Source organism: Melozone crissalis, unplaced genomic scaffold, assembly GCF_028551555.1.
Source record: "Melozone crissalis strain CALT ecotype California unplaced genomic scaffold, PUWL_Pcris_2 ptg000041l_1, whole genome shotgun sequence".
Classification (NCBI taxonomy): Eukaryota; Metazoa; Chordata; class Aves; order Passeriformes; family Passerellidae; genus Melozone; species Melozone crissalis.
In genome coordinates this window covers 1,433,496-1,453,355 of record NW_026535819.1, presented here as the reverse complement: position 1 = coordinate 1,453,355, position 19,860 = coordinate 1,433,496, and the positions used below count along the sequence as shown (strand labels likewise).

General features: G+C 41.0%; 1 protein-coding gene across 2 annotated transcripts in view; it reads right to left on the bottom strand.

Annotated features, from left to right (window-relative positions):
• The window catches only part of DENND1A (DENN domain containing 1A), a 148,705-nt gene that overhangs the window by 28,215 nt on the left and 100,630 nt on the right, over positions 1 to 19,860 (bottom strand). For both annotated transcript variants that reach the window (XM_054283892.1, XM_054283893.1), the window contains exons 14-18: positions 3,742 to 3,843; positions 3,133 to 3,220; positions 2,569 to 2,609; positions 1,597 to 1,668; positions 473 to 529 (exon numbers count right to left, since the gene is read on the bottom strand). In XM_054283892.1, coding sequence (XP_054139867.1) covers positions 473 to 529; positions 1,597 to 1,668; positions 2,569 to 2,609; positions 3,133 to 3,220; positions 3,742 to 3,843 — 360 coding nt within the window. The remainder of the gene's footprint in view (positions 1 to 472; positions 530 to 1,596; positions 1,669 to 2,568; positions 2,610 to 3,132; positions 3,221 to 3,741; positions 3,844 to 19,860) is intronic.

The following is a 19,860-nucleotide window of genomic DNA, read 5'->3' as shown; positions in this document are numbered from 1 at the left end:
AATAGACATCAACTCTAATAAAATCCTTCCTGTCTGAACTTTGCAGCAGACATTCAAGAAATGCAGAAATCCCCTTCCCAATGGCTATTTTTCCTGACTGCTTACTGCAAAAATAACAACAAATTGCCATTTGCAAAAAGTTCACTGCCAGAACTGTAGGGAAGTGCCCCCAATCCACATGCAGTCCCCTCACACAGTGCCCCAGCACGAAGGACAGGAGCAGGACCACTCCAAGCAGAACACTCAATTTTCTGGCTTTTGTGGGTTTAAGTCAGAGCTTTCATGTATTTGAAGACAATTTTTTTTGTCTGTGAATATTTATAAGTGTGAAAAATCCAGGACAGCTGGTAATGCATTTTGAAGTGTGCTAACAGCACTGTATCAAACAGCTTCCTATTGATCACATCATGCTTTCAGTGGCTAAGGATTTCAGACGTGGTGCTTATACATTTTGAATAAGAACTTCAAGTACCTTTTGCTTCAAGCGGTTTTTCACTTCTTTTATTCCCATTTTTGCATGATCTTTTGCCTGCATGAAAAATAATTTAAGTTAAAATTCCCTTCTATTTCCAGCAGTGACTAAGTTTGTTTTCAGTTAATAAAAACGGCAATAAAAAAATGTAACAGGATACTGAAAACACATCAAAACAAACAGAAAGCTAAAAAGACCCCAAATAAACAAAAAACACCACCTCATCTTTGTTGTAAAAATTTTGCTTTCCCTGTTTTGAAGCCACAGACATCTTTCATCGTTTTGCATTCCACACGCTCAGTGTTCCCCAGCAAGTATTTATCTTTGCTATAAACTTCTATCCTTCCACACTGGCAGTGAGCCTGCAAATTCTCCTCACACTGCTCTGGGTGCCAGTCCCATTTAGTAGAGCCAATCTCATCCTACTCCTTTCTCTCAGGCTGGAGGAAGGGAGGAAAAAACCCCAAAGTTTGAACGGTTATCTCAATGCTTTTTGTAACATTACTTCTCAGAACTGAGCATATAAGAAATCCTCACTTGTTTCTGTGCTGTTTGATCTGGCAGAGCGGAGCTGGCAGCCACACACGATAGCACAGCAACACACCAGCTGTTTGTTAACAGCACTGAAAACACTTCCATTTAAAGAATAACTCAGTAAGTTGGGCTCTAAATAAGCAGGTATAAGAAATCTCTAGGGAAAATTAATTGACATTTAGAAAAGATGGAAACAATTTGGAAAATGAGAGGATTCCCTTCTTTCGATGAAGCTGCAAGCAGGGAAAGCTGAGGTAACAATGATTTCCAACAGAGCAATGATGAGATGGTAGAGCTGCCTAGCAGAGAACACAGGCACTATTTCCCAGAAAGAGTTCTGTGTAATAAATGGAATTTATCATCTGTACTTTCAAAAGAAATCACAAGTTCCCATTGTACTTTGCATTTCAATTGAGTTTAAATTTCAAAATGACTTTTTCATTTAAATTTGAAATTTGAATGAATGTATATTTTGAGTAATTTTCTGAGTCCAATAAAAATGGATTTAAGTATTGAGTCTCATTTGAAAGGTCTAAACAGAATTGTAATTAGACTCTTATCTCAGTAGTAAGCCAGTCCTCAATACTTACAAACTTATAGACAGTCTTCATGGCAGGGTTAGCCTTGGTCTTTACTGTGTTTAAAATGGCTCCACTTCCTTTCTGTAATTATAGTAACAAGGGAAGAAATGTTATCAAAGCTCTTTAAAGCAAACAGCCATCTAAAATCCACCATTCTTAACTTAAAATAACAGAGCATTAACTATCCTTATTAGCAAAGCTGAGTATGAAAAGGTCAGATTTAAAGAAAAAGACCCAAGGAAAACGACTCTGAATGTCGCTCTGGTTTTGCCCAGTTCTGTATTCAGCACTTGTCCAAGGGACAATGCAGGTGCCTCCCTTGTCTTACACATCTCACAGCTGTGCCCTGTGCCTCCACTCACCTCATGCTGTTCTGTACACTCCACTAAAATCCTGACCAAGTTTAAGACACAAGTATCCTGAGCAACACTCAATGTCTGAGCCAGAAACTGCCTCAGGACAGTCTGTATGTTCAATTTGAGGAGGGGAGACCTGGTTTTACTTTGCTCTTTTCCCTTCCCTCATCCCACAGTCCTGTTTATCACACATGGTGCCTTTTTCAGATACAAGTAGTTGATAAAGGGATAAAGTGAGGGAAAATGAAATCTAACTCCAGTCACAAACATTAATTCTAGAGCAGCTGAATCTCATGTGATGAATACAATCACAGTGATGAGCCAGTGATGCAGGCACTGCAATGATCTGTTCACCTGGCTGGTGCTGCACACCCCTGCCACACCCCACCGACTCCTGCTGTACAGCACCCTACAGAGAAACACACAAGGGCAAAATCCAAGCAATGAAACCCTGGCTAATGTTGTATTTCCTACTTTCAGTGCAAAATAACATTTCCAGAGATGAAATTTGATTATATGCAATCAGATGTAAACAGCTTTAAGATTTACTGTCTCTGTCACTACATGAAAATCTTCAACAGGCCAACCCCAGTTCAGGGTGTCTGGCAGGAGCTCATGTGCTTACCCTCACTGTGGACAGCCACTGGTGGTACAGTTTGTCACTACCTATGGAGAACCAAACACAAAAAAAAATTGTAACCCTCTGCTGAACAGAAAATAAGTTAAAAATGTGAAGTGTTGGCAATTAGTGGCTGTGGAGCATGGACAGAACAGGACAGCCAGCCTTTCCTTTCAGGAGAAAACGTAACATTGATGAGAGATTTACACTCTCCTGTTTTCTCTGTGTTGTCTCAGACATTTGAGAACACAGATGTTTTTAAGTTCACTAAAAGAAATCTGAGGTGGTTCTGGGTAAAGCCAAGATTTTTCCTCCAATGCAAGAACTCTTTAAGTTGTACTTTATTAAAGTGGTAATGCTGAGGTTTTTTAAGACTGAACAAGCATTACTCAGACTACAATACATTATTCAAAGCTCCTGACAGACGAAAGAATAAAAATTTAAGACATTTCAGGCTGCCAGGATCACTAAGTCTGTTATTTATCTAGCAGCAATGACCAATTACATCACGATAACCCACAAATGGTAAACCAACAAAAGTGTCTGAAATTACCTTGAAATATTTCTTACCTGCATATTCTCCCATATTTATCTCCTCTTCAAACACGTCACTGAAGCCCTCCCCAGAGTTCAGCAGATCCAGACGCCCATCAATGAACTGCATCAGCATTAGAAGACAGAAACACATCAACCATCCATCTTTATCCTTTCAGAAAGACTTTATCCTTCATTAGCTGGAATAACCTCAATGTTTGCATTGGGTAGGGACTCAAAATAGAATGAAAATACCATCCAAACTGACACAGTGTTGCCCACTGCCCTAAGGTGTGTGGCTTTGCTAAAAACCAGCACTTGTGTTTGGCTACACATACATGTTTTCAGCTGCCCTAAAGCAGTAGTTCTATGTTCAGCAGTAATATGCCTCCTGGACAAAGTGTACAGGAGATATCCTGGGTCTAGGCATGCTCAGGTAAGAAAAATCCTTGAGTTCAGAGACCATTAGTGGGAAAACCCACCCACCACTCAATATACAGAAAGCCTCAGCACCCCAGTCTGAGAGAAGCCAGCAAGCAGGAACTGAGGTGCTGGCTACAGCATCAAGGGACACAGAAACAGCCCCCCAGCCCCCACCTGAACTGTTAGAGAATCTGCTTCCCCATGGATCACTGGAAGCAGTACCTGCTTGAAGAGCTGCAGCTGGATGGCATTCTGCAGGAACTGCCTCATCACAGACGAACGGTGGGACACGAACGCTTCCTCGCAGAAAGTGATGGGTTCACCCTGGAGAGTTCAGAGCATTAAACACTCCAACAGCCTTGACTGAGTCCCTGTGAATCCACTGCCTGCACCTGACCTCCTTCCCTTCCAAAATAAACAGGTAAGGAACACAGACCTTACCTAGCATTGAGTAAACTGCACTTTAGTTGCAGGTCCCAACCACAGGATGGAAAAACAGGCTGGAAAATTGCAGATCATCAAAATAAACCAGAGTGGCTTTACAGACATTTCACTAAAGCTGAAGAACTTTCATCATTCAAAAAGCTAACATTACTTACTCTCCCCAAAATATGACACAGAGTCATGTGAATTCCTTATAGTCTGCTTATTTGCCTCAGCAGAGCCAGCACAAATGGGTCAGGAACTTCCACTCTGTTCTTTCCACACCTCTGAAAAACTCATATTGGAGGAGTAAAATTCCCCTTTTTCCAATCTTGTCAGCAAAAGACAGAAATTGTTTTGCAGTTCTACTTTAATCTTATTTTAATGAGTTATGGTAATGCTGAAGTCTGCTTCAAGGGCACCAATTTCTTCCACACATCTACAAATACACAACAGAGGAAGCAAATGTATTTACTGAATTAAAAAAAAAGTAACAAAGAAGGACTAAATTGTACTGATGTATAATTATTATGGATGCTCATACCAAGCCACATATATGCTTATGGATGCTCATATTAACTCAAAATATATTTGGACTCTTCATCTGTTGAGTATTCAAAATTAACATTAGACAGCAAAGAGTCTTAAAGCATTCCCTTTTAAAAGGATGATATAATTCTATTTCTGAAAGCTTTAAATTAGTAATCTCATATTTACCACTGGCTGTGTAAAATTACCAGGGCAGCTAAAATGACTGAGGAAAGGATTAATTGCAAGTGTCTGTTTAAGCACAGGATGAGTATTCCTGACAGGGGGAAGAAGTTACTTTCTTAGGAGAGTTTCTGTCATACCCCTTGCTTGAACCAGTGAATTTCCATGGATTTGGAAGAAAAAGCAGGTTTCTTACGTGATAGTTACAGTTTTAGGGTAATTTATTTAAAAAATAATAACCTGGGTTTGATTTACTCTCTTCACAGGGAAAACCAAAATCACTACATACTTTCCATGTAAGAAGTGTGAGCGTGAGCATGAAAAAACTACTTTTTTCTTCTTTGCTGAGGCTTTGCTCTCATCAGAATAAAGAATTATAAGACACTTGATCATAAAATAAACAAAGAGAAAATGTTTGGAAAAGCAGGTCTGGCTGGTATGTGCATGTATATTAGACACTGGTGCCAGTCTCCAGGACACACATGACGAAGGTTCTGGCTCCAAAGCCAAGGTGTGCACAGTCTGAAAGGTTTTACTGCATTTAAATGACTGTCATCTACTTGACCAGTGTGAAAAAGGCTTTCCCATTAACTTCAGATATTGGAATGTAACAAAGGATCCCTGAAAAATATTTTATCCATGTCAGAGAAATCTGAGTGCAAAGAGCTGGGAGCAATGGGTAAAGAGAAATGCAGATTAGTTCGCTAGCACAGATATTCACCTAAGGAAGGTTTAGCTTTTGTTTAACCCTCACTTAAAAAACCCTTGAAAGGAAACAAGCAGCCCTCCCTATCACCTACAAGAATCCAGATGTCCCCCTGGCCAGAGCAGAGCGTGGACAGCGTGGGATGAGCTCGGCCCTGCGCAGGGGGGGCGGCTGTGCCCTGCTGCACCTCCAGCAGCTCCTGCGCCCCCAGCAACACACACCCTGCAGCTGGGGCACCGCCAGTGCCTGCACACTTCCTTCCCAAAGTACTAATGATTGAGTTTGTTCATTAGCTTGATTAGACCTTTTGACTTCTTAAGAGACATTTCAGGCTCAACGGCTGCTGGATGACAGAAAAAAACTTTAATCATGGAGGTCAAGCGTGAGCTTTGCAGCTCAGAATGCATTAGTGCCTTCCACCCTCGCTGACCTCCCCGAGGTGCATACACCGTTCCACCCCCAGCCACAGCTTCAGGACAAAAAGACAAGCTGGACAATAAGACCATCTTCCTGACAGACCTGGTTAACTGTAAATTATAAAGCTAATCAGCTCTGCTTTTACTGACAAATGACATTATACACGGGGGGACACCCGCAGAACTGCAGCTCTGGTGTGAAATGAATGGTCTTGTTTGCATGTGAAACAAGTAAAGTAACTTGTCCTGAAAAACTCAGCAACTCCTAAACTCGCTGGTTCCAACAATTAAAATTTAGGCCATGATTCATCAACACCTTAAATATCCATTAATATCCTTTTCAACTGTAAATGCCTAACAGAGGCTGAAGTATTGCACTGCAAAGGCTCTAAATGTGTGCACAACATGACTCGATGAGGAATCTGACTTGATCTGTAATATTACAGATAATTCACATCTATTTCAAGATTGAACCACAGAATTCTTTTTATTACAAAAATGTACACATTTAATCTGCAATCTTAACACAACAGAAAAAACTTTAAAATATAGGATTAAGATTCCCAGATGCACTGAAAAAATAGGTGCCTTTTCTTTATGTCTTTGCAAACCTCCTTTATATGACTATTTCATATTCATCTGGCATAATGAAGTTCATCAGGGCAGTGCTGCATCTCATGACCCCTGAAGAAGCTGAAAAGTTTCAGCCCACATCTGATCTGCTGCCAGACATATTTTTATATTGGAATTCTGTTACATTCTAAAATAATGCTTAAAACTACTTAAGGCAGCAACTGGAAAATAAAGGAGTCTAAGACTTATTTCAGACTGCTCTAGAGTTTCAGGAAACCTGCTGTTTTATATTACGAAGCCATAATACAAATTAAAAGATAAAGCCCAATTTTGTTTAGTTACACTGTAAAAAATTTCATCACAATCCCTCATATTTTAAGGAAATCACTTTTCCTCAGCTCACTGATTATGGCAGGAACTTTCAGAGTGAGTATAAAGGACTAAACTACATTACAACTGCACAGAGCTGCTCTGCACACACACAGCCCCACTACAACTGCACAGAGCTGTTCTGCACACACACAGCCCCACTACAACTGCACGGAACTGTTCTGCACACAAACAGACCCACTACAACTGCACAGAGCTGTTCTGCGCACACACACCCACTACAACCAGCACAGAGCTGTTCTGCACACGCACAGCCCCGCTACAACCAGCACAGAGCTGTTCTGCACACGCACAGCCCCACTACAACTGCACAGAGCTGTTCTGCGCACACACACCCACTACAACCAGCACAGAGCTGTTCTGCACACGCACAGCCCCACTACAACCAGCACAGAGCTGTTCTGCACACGCACAGCCCCGCTACAACCAGCACAGAGCTGTTCTGCACACGCACAGCCCCGCTACAACCAGCAGAGCTGCTCTGCACAGCAGCACACACTGCAACACCAGGGCTCAAGGCACACACAGAGATGCCCACTGACAGGAGACAAGCTGCAACTCCAGTGCCACTGCAGCACCCCCAGGACACAGCAAAGCAAGGGCATGCAAGCAGTCATGTATCACCTGATGCTGCAAATAACCACATCCTGTACTGACAATGGTTGTGCTGCAAATGGCAAAGTAAAGCCAGTAGGGATACTCTAGGAGTCATCAGCCTTAATTCCACCCAGAATGATAAAGCAAGGCAGGAGAATCATCTGGATATATATGTGTCTATGTCAAGCACAGCAGCAACCAAAGGCAAGGCACTGCCCTGCAGACCTTTCCAGAACTGTGATGGCAATGTCAGGGAAAGATTAGCTCATCACAGCTGAAGAAGGATCATCAGCCAGCCAGCGGGATTCCATAAAGAAAACCTGAAATTGGTGACTGACACCTGATAGGACATTAGCTCATTCAGCTTGCAATTGCACTGACAAATAACCTCCCATAACCAGTCCATACATCCAGCACAAGAGAGCTCTTTGCATCCACCTCAGTCATAATGGGATCCAGAAAGCAGAGATCAAACTCTCTGCATTAAATGAACGATACCAGAGCTTTATTAGCATCTCAGGATGCAGCTCAGGAACAAAGAAATCACGTGTTCAGAGATTTGACCACATGCTTTCTAAAGAAAAGTACATGCAGGCTCTGTTTGATAAGAGACTACCAGTTCTGATAAATTATTATTGCCAAGTGCAATCTTGAAAAGCATTTGAAAGCCACATACTACAAATGCAGACTGCACTGCCCGAACAGTGCAGCCTCATGTAAGAGCTCAGCGCCATCACCAGCCCAATTTCAGACTTTTTCAGTTCCCTACTACAGAATACAGCCTCTGGTAGAGACACAGCAAGAGGGCACAAAACCAACTTCAAATAAAAGATGAAACTGTCAAAAAATGTGTAACTAGAGAAAACTTCCATGGCAGAGCAATGGTTTTGCTTCTTCTTTCAAACTCAGTTAGTTCATCAGGATACCGGACATTTTCCTGTTAGACCAAGTAAAACGACACACACTCATACCCACAACTAATGAAAGTACATGACTGTAATGGAGGCAGGCAGCTTTCCAAGTGTTCATATGGCTAATTCCAGCCATTGCCTGCCCTGATTTCATCACCTACAGCAGCCAAACACTTCCTGTCCCTACGCAACTGCTACAGCTTCCTAGATGGAACTCAAGCAACAAGCCTAGCACATGGAGTGCAAGGAAGCCAGCAAGAAAGCTTTTAGGGCTGGGAGGAAAAAGAAAGGAAAAAAAAAATCACCATTTCACAGATCAAGAATAGAGGCATGAAAATAATAAGTAACTTGTACACGGTCACAAAAGTCTCTGGCAGAGCCAGGGAAAAGAACCGAAATTTCTTTAATCCCTGCTCAGTCCCTTAAATACAAGGCTATTCTTCCTCTTCCTACTTGATATTGTGTCAATGCAGGAGTGTAGGTGTTGAAAGACTAACAAAAGGAAAGTAATAGTATGGTATTATGAGCTGAGAAACCTAATCTTTATCAGATACAGCAAATCTCTATGATGCTGCCTGCACTGGGAACTCTCTCTTTGTCCTGAATATGCTTTAAATTACTGGTATAATGTGTACTGGATATTGTTCCACTCTTATATTTATTCCACAAAAACCCCTGTGGCCTGCATGCGATTTTATCATTAGCTGGCAAGGTAATTTCAGGGCCTGGTTCTGCAATCATTCCATGAGCAATGCTGCCATTGAAGCTGGGACGTTCGGCATGCAAAGCAGCTGCCAATTCAGGGTCCCTGCAATGAAAAGGCCTTTTTCTATTTTAACTATTGTGGAATATTAGTGACAATACAGAGGAGGAGAAAAATTGCAGTGCAATTCTTTAAATGAGTTATTTTATACTATGACAAAATATAAAAGTGTGCTTGGAAAAACAATCTACACAAAGTATTGCCTATCGGATAAACCATGAGCTATTTTTGCTTCACCTATTAAAACTCAATAGAATACAAAGTTCTTGGTAAAATAGGAAAAAAAATAATCTCTGTAGAAATAATAAATCATTGTCCAAGATTTACAAATTACCAACATATCTCAAGACCACAAATGTTAATATTTTGCTTCTTTGATTTCTTAGATACATGTAAAAAGTCCAAACTCATCCAAATCAATGAGGTTTCCAGAAAAATATGTTGAAAATATGTTTTTGTGTACAATGTAAATGACTCCTTTGTCTCAAGATCTCCAAAACCATATTCAATAAACAGATATTTTGAAGAGCAGGGCATTTTACTATAAGATTTAGATGCTGATATAGATGCAGAAGGAGAACAAACTGTTTTTAACTTCACTAAAGCAATTTGAGAGAAGCCTTAGTCATAAAGAGAGGTCATGAAATCCCACTCTCTTAGCTAAGTAACAAACCTCCTGACTCTATAAATAAAATGGATCTAATGGAATGAAACTTTAATTTTGCACTGAGTCAGACACACCCAATCCCTGGTAGATCCACTGACGTACATGATGTAAGAACATGGCCTGCAGTGCCCCCTCCTTCACAGAGTAACCGGCAAAGGAAATGCCACAGCAGAACTCCCTGAGGGAAGATCTGTCCCTCGTGTAAGGCCACTTGACAACTCGGTGAGGAAGCCTCAACTGCCGCCATGGAAAAACACAGCCAGAAAAGGCTCACCTGAGAGCAGATCCTGTCCCCAGAGAGAGGCTACCAGGGGCCCTGGATTAGGAACACTGGGAAAAGGTTCCATTCCCTCATACAAATGAGAACTTTTCACTCTCTTTTTACCATTTTCTCACCCATTGTCAGAAAGAGGCACAGATTTTACCTCATGAGCAGGCAAGACACAGAAAACACCACATCAGTATAACCATCAAAGCTGCTGATCGTCTACCACTTTCATCAGAGCTCCTTGATCACTAGAAGACCCATCTCACAATAGGCTTAGGATCCAAACATATTAAAAAGTATCATTTTTATAGGTTAGATTTCATTTTCCCAGGCTCTCCTGTACAACATCTCACAGCTTGCAGTTCTTATTTAAATACTTTAAAAAGTAAGAAACTACAATTAAAAAAAAGAAACCTCGCCTCTGAGAGCCTGGAAATGCTGTCTTCCATGCAGTTAGTGCCAGATCTGTAATCTGCCTCAGTCTCCCAGTTCCACCACGGTACACTCATAAACAGCAAGTTGCATCCAGTGTGAGGACAAAAAAGGAAGCAGACTTTTCCTTTCTCTGCTCTCCGCACACGTTTTGCTGTGTCCATGAACTGTCCTGCATTCCTGCAAACCCACAGAACACCACAACCTGCAGCAAGTGCAATCACGTCCCGCTGGGCCACAGGGCTCCTCCCAACTCCCATCCTATGGCAACACATTCCTGACATGGAAACCGTGCAAAATTCCAACTCCTTTGTGAGGGGGAAAGCGCCATCTAATTAGAGCCCATGTGCAGGGAAGCATCTGGCCGGGGGCAGCGGTGCGGCGGCTCCCGGAGCTGTCGTGGAGGCCAGGCGGGAGCGTCCGGAGCTGCCCGGGGCACGGGGCCAGCAGCACGGCTATGGGCTCGGACAGGCAGCAGATGGGCAGGGACCGCCGGGCTCTGCTCCCCTCCAGACCCACACGCCCTCAGAGATCAGCCAGAGCTTGTACAAGTCCTCCTCATCTGCCCTGGAACCTCTGGCTTCCACCAAGGAAACAGAACTGAACGTGCCAACGTTTCCACCAGAGGAGTCCACATGCAGTGCCTCCATCCCGTTTATGTAACGGTGATGCGAAGCTGCAACAACTGACAAAACATGATGCAAGTATTTTAAAAATAATTCATTTTGATGCTTTATTTTGGCATTCACTTACAACCGCATTCTTGAAAAAATGCACGGGAATTTCTGTGATTCATGCAGTGCATGATTCCATCTTGGCTGGGGAAGCTGGATGCTGTTTTAATTATTAATAAAGTAAAACAAACGTTCCCCTACACATGCAAAAGAATTTTTAATAACAACAAAAGAACTGTTAATAATGACGTCTCTTATTGTGGTGACCTCACAGCTTGGAGGCCCTATTTTCTGTTAATAATTTTCAGTTACGTGAATACATATTTTTTGTTCCAAATTCCTTTTTCAACTCAAGGGCTTCCGTTCACATTAGCTCAGCAGCCTGCTAAGAGTATCTTCAAGGGAAAGAGAGTTGACTAAAATCCATGAAAACTCATCACTTTGGCTGGAAAGCCCATTCATTCACACAGGCACTTCCCATGCCTTGCAGGAGGCACATCATCTTCTACACATTTTAGATGATGAATTTTCCAGGAAAACATTTTTTTCTTGCCTCAACTGCCTCAGAAAGATGCCCAGCTTGTGAGTGCAGCTGCCTGCAGCCCGGAGAATCCTGCAGCCCAATATTCATATTCCACAAGGCAGGGTACTCCAGCGAACTAACCCGAAGCCAATTCTTGCCAGTGCCAGAGAGAAGCTGCACCATGGCTGCTGGGAATGCTCACAGCAGGCACTGCCTGCAGAAGCTTCAGGAATGCTGGCTGTTGAGGAAAGAGTTCCTAAGGAACAGCCAAGGCTGACTGTGGACACGGGTACAACACTGGTACCCAAACACACACACACAAAACCTTCCGGAGCTGCCTCAGCAGCACCGCTAATAACCAACAATGTTCAGCGGTCTAAATTTCCCCAAGTCTCCACTAGGTATTGACCAGGAATTGCTATGGCTCAGAATCACCCTGAACACTTCATTAGCACAGTTACTGCCTGCTCCATTGATCACTACAAGTGTGTTTTTCCATGTTTCTATTTTAGCAGTACTAAATTACATTGCTTCAAACACAGAAGTTGCTCATCACCTAACGGTGCTCTTAGTCCGGCTATTGCTGTGTTTGACATGTAGAGGCAATTTCAGCTCATTTTTTAGGATGCAGCAAAATACTCAGAAACTTTTAAAAACATTTTCGTCACATACAAACTGCTTCCCTCCCAAATCACATCCAACTTGATTAGGCATTAAATTTGCAACTGCCTATCCTTCCACCCTCTATAAATACTGGCAAAGGTTCCAAGCAGTTCTGCTGGTGCTAAAGAGTTAAAGCGTGGTGCTGTGGTCACTGTAAATAAGCAGTTTTGGGTAAGCGATATTGCTGTCAGACACACAACGCTTTGCAGGTGTGGGCAATAATTAAAGGTTTCAGCACATCTACCTGGGTGAAGTATTTTTTACCTCCTATTCTGAGGAGGAAGCCCTCTCTGTGGAGAGCAGAAGAGCTCATTAATGAGGCTAATTAGGTGTAAAGGGGGTAGAGTCTGGCATCAGCTGCAGCTTATACAAGCTAATCATTAAGCTCTGTAATCTCTACCCCAGAACAGCAGATGATCATGTTCCTAGGTGACTGATGTTGCTAAGAAAATTTCCAGCACCTGAGTACCTGACCAAATACTTTTTGGTGAGACCAAAAATTCCCTTAACCCTCTATGTGCCAGACAGCACAGTTGATATCCTTTCTTCACTCATCAATTTTCTAACAATGAATATCCAATGAGATTCAGACTTGGCATGAGGCCTTTAATGTGATATATTTCAGAATTTAAAAAAACCAAAAAAATCAATGCCATCGACAACTTCTGGAAAGGAAGGGCACAAAATAAAGGCTGACAGAGCAACACGTAAGAATAACAAAGATGTAATTGTAATTATTCAAGCAATAATGCTTGAAAAAGAGTGACCACATATAATCTCCTGAAGGTGAGTTCTCTGTGTAATTTCTTTGCATAGAGTACTGAGGGTAGTTACAATACCACAGGGATGAATGCCTTGTTCATAAATATGTTAAATAAAGATTTCATTGTACTAACCTAATTTGAAATGAGAAAAAGGACACAATTTCCATGGAGAGAGAATACTTGTAAGCAGAGCTCAATCTAGAACTTGTTTCATAAAATGAATTGCAAAACCAGCATAATATTGCAGCACCTCAACATGAATTTTTGAGTTCATCAGGCAGAACAGACCCTTTACTGGCAACCTGCTACTGATACCTTTTTTCCTCCAACTAAGCAGCAGATTTGAATAAAAGTTTTTTAATATTCAATTCCATTTCAATGAGAAATAGATTATTGGTTATGTCCATGTTACCTGTGGACCTGGAGGTGCACAGACTAAATAACGTAAGTTGCTCAGAAGTGCCACTGGCTCTCGTTACCATCAGGATATGGATAAACCACACTGGCAATCTGAGTTCTCTGAGCATAACAGAAAAAATATCTCCAACGACAACTAGCACCCTGTCTGCCAATACAGATGTCAGATGAATGAATTGGGTGATAAAACTGCTTTGTAGCCAGCATCCCATTATATTTAATAATTCTGCAGATATACTGTAAGGATCAAATCCCATTAGGCAACAGAAGTTTTTACAAATATTCTGAGCTAAGCACCTTGCCCAGTAGTGAACATCTGTGCTTCAGCTTCCCTGCTCTAGAACAACACCCAAGGAGTTTTTGGACAGGCCCAGAAGCACTTGGTGAAGGGGGTGTTTGCATATCAAACCAATCTGAACCAAGGCTTCTCCCAAGTACCTCTCCAATTTGCCCCAAACCAATACAAGCTTCCTCAGTATCACTTGATAAGTGCTTGGCAGGATTATTGCCTATCCTACATCGAACACTACTTGTTTCTTTTAAACCTTTGCTGTTACAAACCCCACTCCACTGCCGGAGGTTTCTTACACTGGAAGAAACAATGAGGAGTCTCTCCTCATCTTCCTTCTTCAAACTGTCAGTGAGAGCCTTCCCCATAAATAATGCTACAAAATCGACTGACAGTATCCCTGGTATTCATACAAGCAGACTGGACATTCTATGGGGAAAACATGCAGTGATGTCTGTAAGCAAGAGGTAAGTGTGGTCAGCAGAGGGGCAGGTACGTACAAGTGTCTGAATTAACCAGAGGGAAGGGCAAACCAGAACTACATTGCATTTTCATCAACAGTAACAACCTTTGTTTCCCTGAAGTCTAACTCCCACCATGATCAGATATGAGACAAAGCTGGTCTGCAGAGACAGCAAACTGTCCAGAGGACTGATTCCAAGATGTGGCACTATTTCTGTGCTGCTTTCCTATTCCTGAGACATGCTCCACTGTTCCTTAGCCATGCACACCCTTCATTTCAGTAATTAGCTGTCAGCACGGCCCGACAGCAACTTGGTATTGTCTGCTCAAATTGTATTAATGAAAATGCAATCCACTAAATGTCCTGGATGCACATCTGTAATTGTGTTACATGGAGAGGCTGGGGATGGGGGCAAACTGCAGCTTCTAAACAGGGCACTGTGATCAAGCACATTAATCTGTTATTTCTCAGGGATTTGACAACCAATTAATACTGCAGGGCTTCCTATACAGCAATAAGAACCAGTGATCCAAGATCCAACAGTATAAGCTGTGCCTACCATTTGTGAACACAACATCCTTAAAGGCAGAGACACAGGAACTACAGGTTGCACCATTGCAAAAGCCCTTTTTGTATTTAAAGTTTCAAGCATCTGTATGTTGAAACCTAAATGTAGAACACTCAGTGTATACACCACACTAAGGAAAATCAAATAAACCCCAAGACCCTTATCAAACATGTAAGTTTTTGATGTTCTTGAAGAATACAAAATTAAGTTGATGAGCCCTTGTAAACTGATCTTTGTCAGTCAAGACATTGCATCATTTTCTGTTTCATGTTCTCCATCACCAAAGACTTTTCCAAAGAACAGGGCTTGGACAAGATTAAAAAAAAATCAAGAAAAACACATAATAAAGATATCCTGTGGGTATAATAATCTTTGGAAAACTTTCATGTCAGTTCTGACTGCAAAATTGCTATTAACATTTAATTAAAATTGAGCCCAATAAGCTATGACAAGATAATGGCTGGAAACATGGCTTTAGGGCAGAGTGAGGATATCTGGAACTCCAGCTGGATGTGATGCTTTATTTTTGGTTACATTTGGCAACTATTGAGATTTCTGAAACACAACGTAATTATAATGATCTACAGAAATTCACAGAAGAGAAAAGAACAGCGCTGCATTTCAGCTACCTCAGAGATTTTTAGGACTCCAGTACCACCTAACCCTTAATTTCATTCATGTTCACACCCACATTGAAGAACACTCTTTTTCAACTAAAAAGCCCCTGCAAGCCCCTCCTAAACAATTTAATATTTTGCTACTTATCCATAAAAAAACCTATTAATTTCCTCTCAGAGGCAGGAATTCTTTTTGTATCATTTACCTCCATAGTTGAAGGCAACAATCCCACAGACCTGAAGCAGAAACTGTCGAGAGCTTTGGGAATGACCCTGACTCAGGGAAATCAATGGTCCTTTACTGGAGACAGCTTCGCTGCTCACCCTGAAAACTCACTGTAAGAGAGCCGAACTGCAATTCATTGAACATATAAAGGAGGGCACGTGAGTGAGTGACATTTGGAAGAGAACACACAGTCCAACATTAGCTTCAAATCCCCAAATGAGGGGGCACATATGGATGTTCTTAAATCAAGCAGTCCTCCCTACGCCACCGCTCCAGAAGAAAACATGTTTAGAGTTCGAGAGATACATTTGGGGAAAATATTGACATACTTGTTACAACTAAAAAAGTTCCTTTAAGCATGAACTCCTTTGGTTAGCCTCAGTTTCAGTAACAAATAATTTACATGCCCCCTCCCTTTGTGTAAATGCTGGTTAGGTGCTGTTAATTCCAAGTACTCCTGTGACCAAGGGCAAACAGCAGAGCCGAGCAGCACCATCCCTGTCCCTCAGCACAGCCTGGACCTCCTCTGGTTTTACTGCCAGCCACACAGCAACCATTCAACACGCCTCCAGTTGTAGGCAGGAAATTCAGGTAAGCAACAGCATTCCCATTCTTGACTGCTTTCAAGTAAAATATTCTCATGTGTAATAAGAAAGCAATTTTAGATAGAGATATTTTTTATTTTTTGTATATTCTTGAGACTATGTTGAGAATATGTAATAAATCATTGGTTGCCAAATAGGGGCATGAGCTTTATCCATACAAGTACAGACAGATCCTAAGGAAAGGCAAACTAATCACACATATAATCCTCACAAATTGCTTTCATTTTCACCATTAATCCTCTCTAAGAAAAAATGTTCTGGACATACAGACTTTAACTACTGCTTGGAGAGCTTCACCTAAATAATTCTTTCACATATTTTTCTTTTCACTGAGCACCAGGAATAAACAAAGTACATATATAATCTACAGCTTTTAAAAGGCACTCAAAACAAACTCTTGGCACCTTCATTTCCACGGTACTTCCAAGAATCCTGTATTAGCTGCTAGCTCTGAGTAACACTTGATTCCAAATTAATGTAATACATCAAAATAATGTAATGTCGATAACAACTTTACCACTTTAGGAATCAACAACATGTATTTATGATATACACTGAACAGGCAAACAGTTACATGAGCTCCACTATAAAATTTCTTATTATATAAATCACTAAGCTAAATACCGCATCAGGAATTCTTCAAAAGACAGCTATACTTGGACACAAGAGTAACCTTTAAGGAGTTAAAATGTCCTCAACTACAAGTCAAGTTGAAACTTATTTAATTAGGTTCTGTATTTGAAAAAATGAAATAAATTCTTTCATTAACTAAACCAAACTCCCTTAAAGGCAACAATATGTTCCCTCTCTGTCAGGACAGAGCGCAATGAAATCTTTATTTTAATTGGGGTTAGCTGAGGGGCCATTTGGCTTCAGATGCTTTGTTTATCAGCCCTAAGCTTTACAGCTTAGCCAGGACTTGAAATATTTTACTACAGAATTATTTCATTTTTTAAAAAAAATTAGAAAAAAATTATCTATAGATATACTCTTCCAAGGAGTATTTTCTAGAGATAATTTGAAATGTGCATTTTGAAAACTGAAGTCCAAGTGCAAGGTCCCTTAAAGCAGCCCCTGATTTCCCTGAGCACTGCTGGGCGTGGATGTGCTGTGCACTGCCTGTCCCACGGGCTCTGCACCGGGCTCGCAGCAGAGGCACCGCCAGGGCTGAGCCAGGCCCCGACTGCCCGGACCAGGCCAACCAAACACTCCCTGTGGGGAGGATCCTCGCAGCTTTCATACAGAAGCCTTCGACCTGAAAAGCTTAGTTGATCACTTCAATTTTAAGACAAAGCAAATGAATTCTTAGTTGATAGATGATACCTTTTCCCTGTAATAAACTAATTTACAAATCTCAGGCATCTCCAGTAATACAGTTACTGAAAATCCCACGGAAACAGCTATCAAAGGAAGGGACAGTGAACAGGAACTCTGCAAAATCACAGCCCCAGTTTGCTCCAAAGTGCAGCCAAAATTTTTTAAATAATCCAGAAAAATGTCCTGTGTTATTGTGAAGATCAAGCTTAGGATGGATTTTGGACTTATTCCTTATTAAAATTCCAAGCACTAGAAGTGTTCCTAAAACCAAAATGAAATTTAAAAAAGAAGAAATAAAGAAAACTCCAAGCATAATTTCCACAAATGAAATACATCTAATGATATTTTCATATTATTTTCTCCTGGATCGCTGAAATGTGATGAGTCAGATTCCTTTTTTTCCCCCTTCAAAATTACAAACCTGATATAATTTGTAATTGTCTTCTGGAGGCCACTGGTGTTATGTTGCTGACAGTTTTATACATATCACATAACACAGCACACCACATACATTATTTTAGTTAAAAACTATGCCAACAGTACGTTATTAATTCCAGTTCAAGAATTCTATTATATTTTAAAACCAAAACTTAAGTCTTTGTTTTGTCATCAGAAACAAAAGCATTGCTACTGACTCTGGAAGAATAAAGTTTATTTCAAACTAAACACTGATATTTGTGCTTCACCTTTATGCTACCTGAAAGAAAATATAGCAATTCTAACTTAAAAGTATTATTCACATATATTTTTTAATTTCTTCTCTAGACAGCTTTGTGCATACCTGCTCTGTACTGTTTTCTCATGAGAACTATAATAAATGAGTTGCTTCTGCAACTTCACAGCAGGTATTTTGATTTGAGAGTAATCACAGTTTTCTCTACAATCTTTATACAATTCATGTCCTGATCATCCAACAAATAAGTAAAAGATTTAAATTGACATCAATATGTATACCTTTCTCTAACAGTGCAAACTAATTGTGTATTTCTAAATGAGAAAAATGTTTATTAAAAAAAAAAAAACCTAGTGAATATACCAACTATTGAGTTCAAAGCAAAGACACCACATGTGTCTAAATAAATATCAAGGAAGTGTCAGAGGTAAATGAGGAGAGACCAGGTGAAATGTGTGTGATGTGTTAATTGTATTCAAAAAAATAATAGAGCAAGACAGAGAAGCTGAACTTCCAATTATCATAATGGTATCTACTTCACAACACATTTTCAAACTTGAAAGAGACATTTTATACCATAGGAATTCTGAGCAGAATACCTCCAGCTGTGCTCTGCATAAATCTTGCACGCTGTACATACACAGTTTATTTAAATACCAAGTAAAGTTATGACTTACAAAATGCATATTTCAGTCACAATAGAATATCTGTCATTGCCAGAGCTGCTACTCACTGAATGAAAGTCTCAGAAAACAATGAATTAAATTAGAAAAAGATAAGAAAGGACAGAATGTTTTCATTTGATGTTTTACCAGACTGAAGTAGCGTGTGTTTTAAAGAACAACGTACTTACCAGCCCTCTGCAGAGTTTACATTTTTGTGTTCCCCAAAACAGAATAAGGAAGAAAAAAAAGGGGTCCTCAATGTGAGACTAAGTTTTGCCTATACAGCATTTCGGCCACGAGCCAGAATTTGTCTGTCACTAATGCCTTCCCAGAGCAGAATCAACGCTCCATGTGAAGAGCAGTTGCCCAGCTCTCTGAGGGCATGCAAGAGCCAAAGCAGAAAGGGGCCTTGGTCCCCTCAGTGTTTCCCAGGGCACACACGAGGTTCCCTGAGCCCCAGGGCAGTGTCAGAATCTCCCACACTCCACTGTCAGCCCTGGCTCAGGAGCAAATGGCTCCTTCTGCCTCCAGCCCCACTGCATTCCAGGTGCCACTGTACGAGCTCTCACCCAGCTATTCAAATCCTTACAACTAATGGGATTTACTGCCTCTCCCCTGACCCCCTTGGTACCACACCAGGACAAATTGCACACTCCCATTCATACACAACATACACCGTGAAAGCCCAGAGTGGCGTGGCTTCTCTATTCTGTTTCTAACCCAATTAAATATTTTATTTTTTATCATAATTTCATCAATTTTATCTGCCACTGAAGGCTACTTCACAAATCCAAATACCAAAATCTTTTCCACCATCTTCTGTCAATGGAAGTGATACCTTCTCTTCAGCTGTACAGCTGCTCACACTGCTGAGAATGTTCACTCCTTGCCACCTGCCTAAAAGGTCCTTGGCGTGGGCTTTTTCATGGGTTTCTGTGTGTTGGTGGTTTTTTCCCCCTAATACCAGATACAGCTCATTTAAAAAAACACACAGTCACTGAGTGCCTCACACAGAAGCTG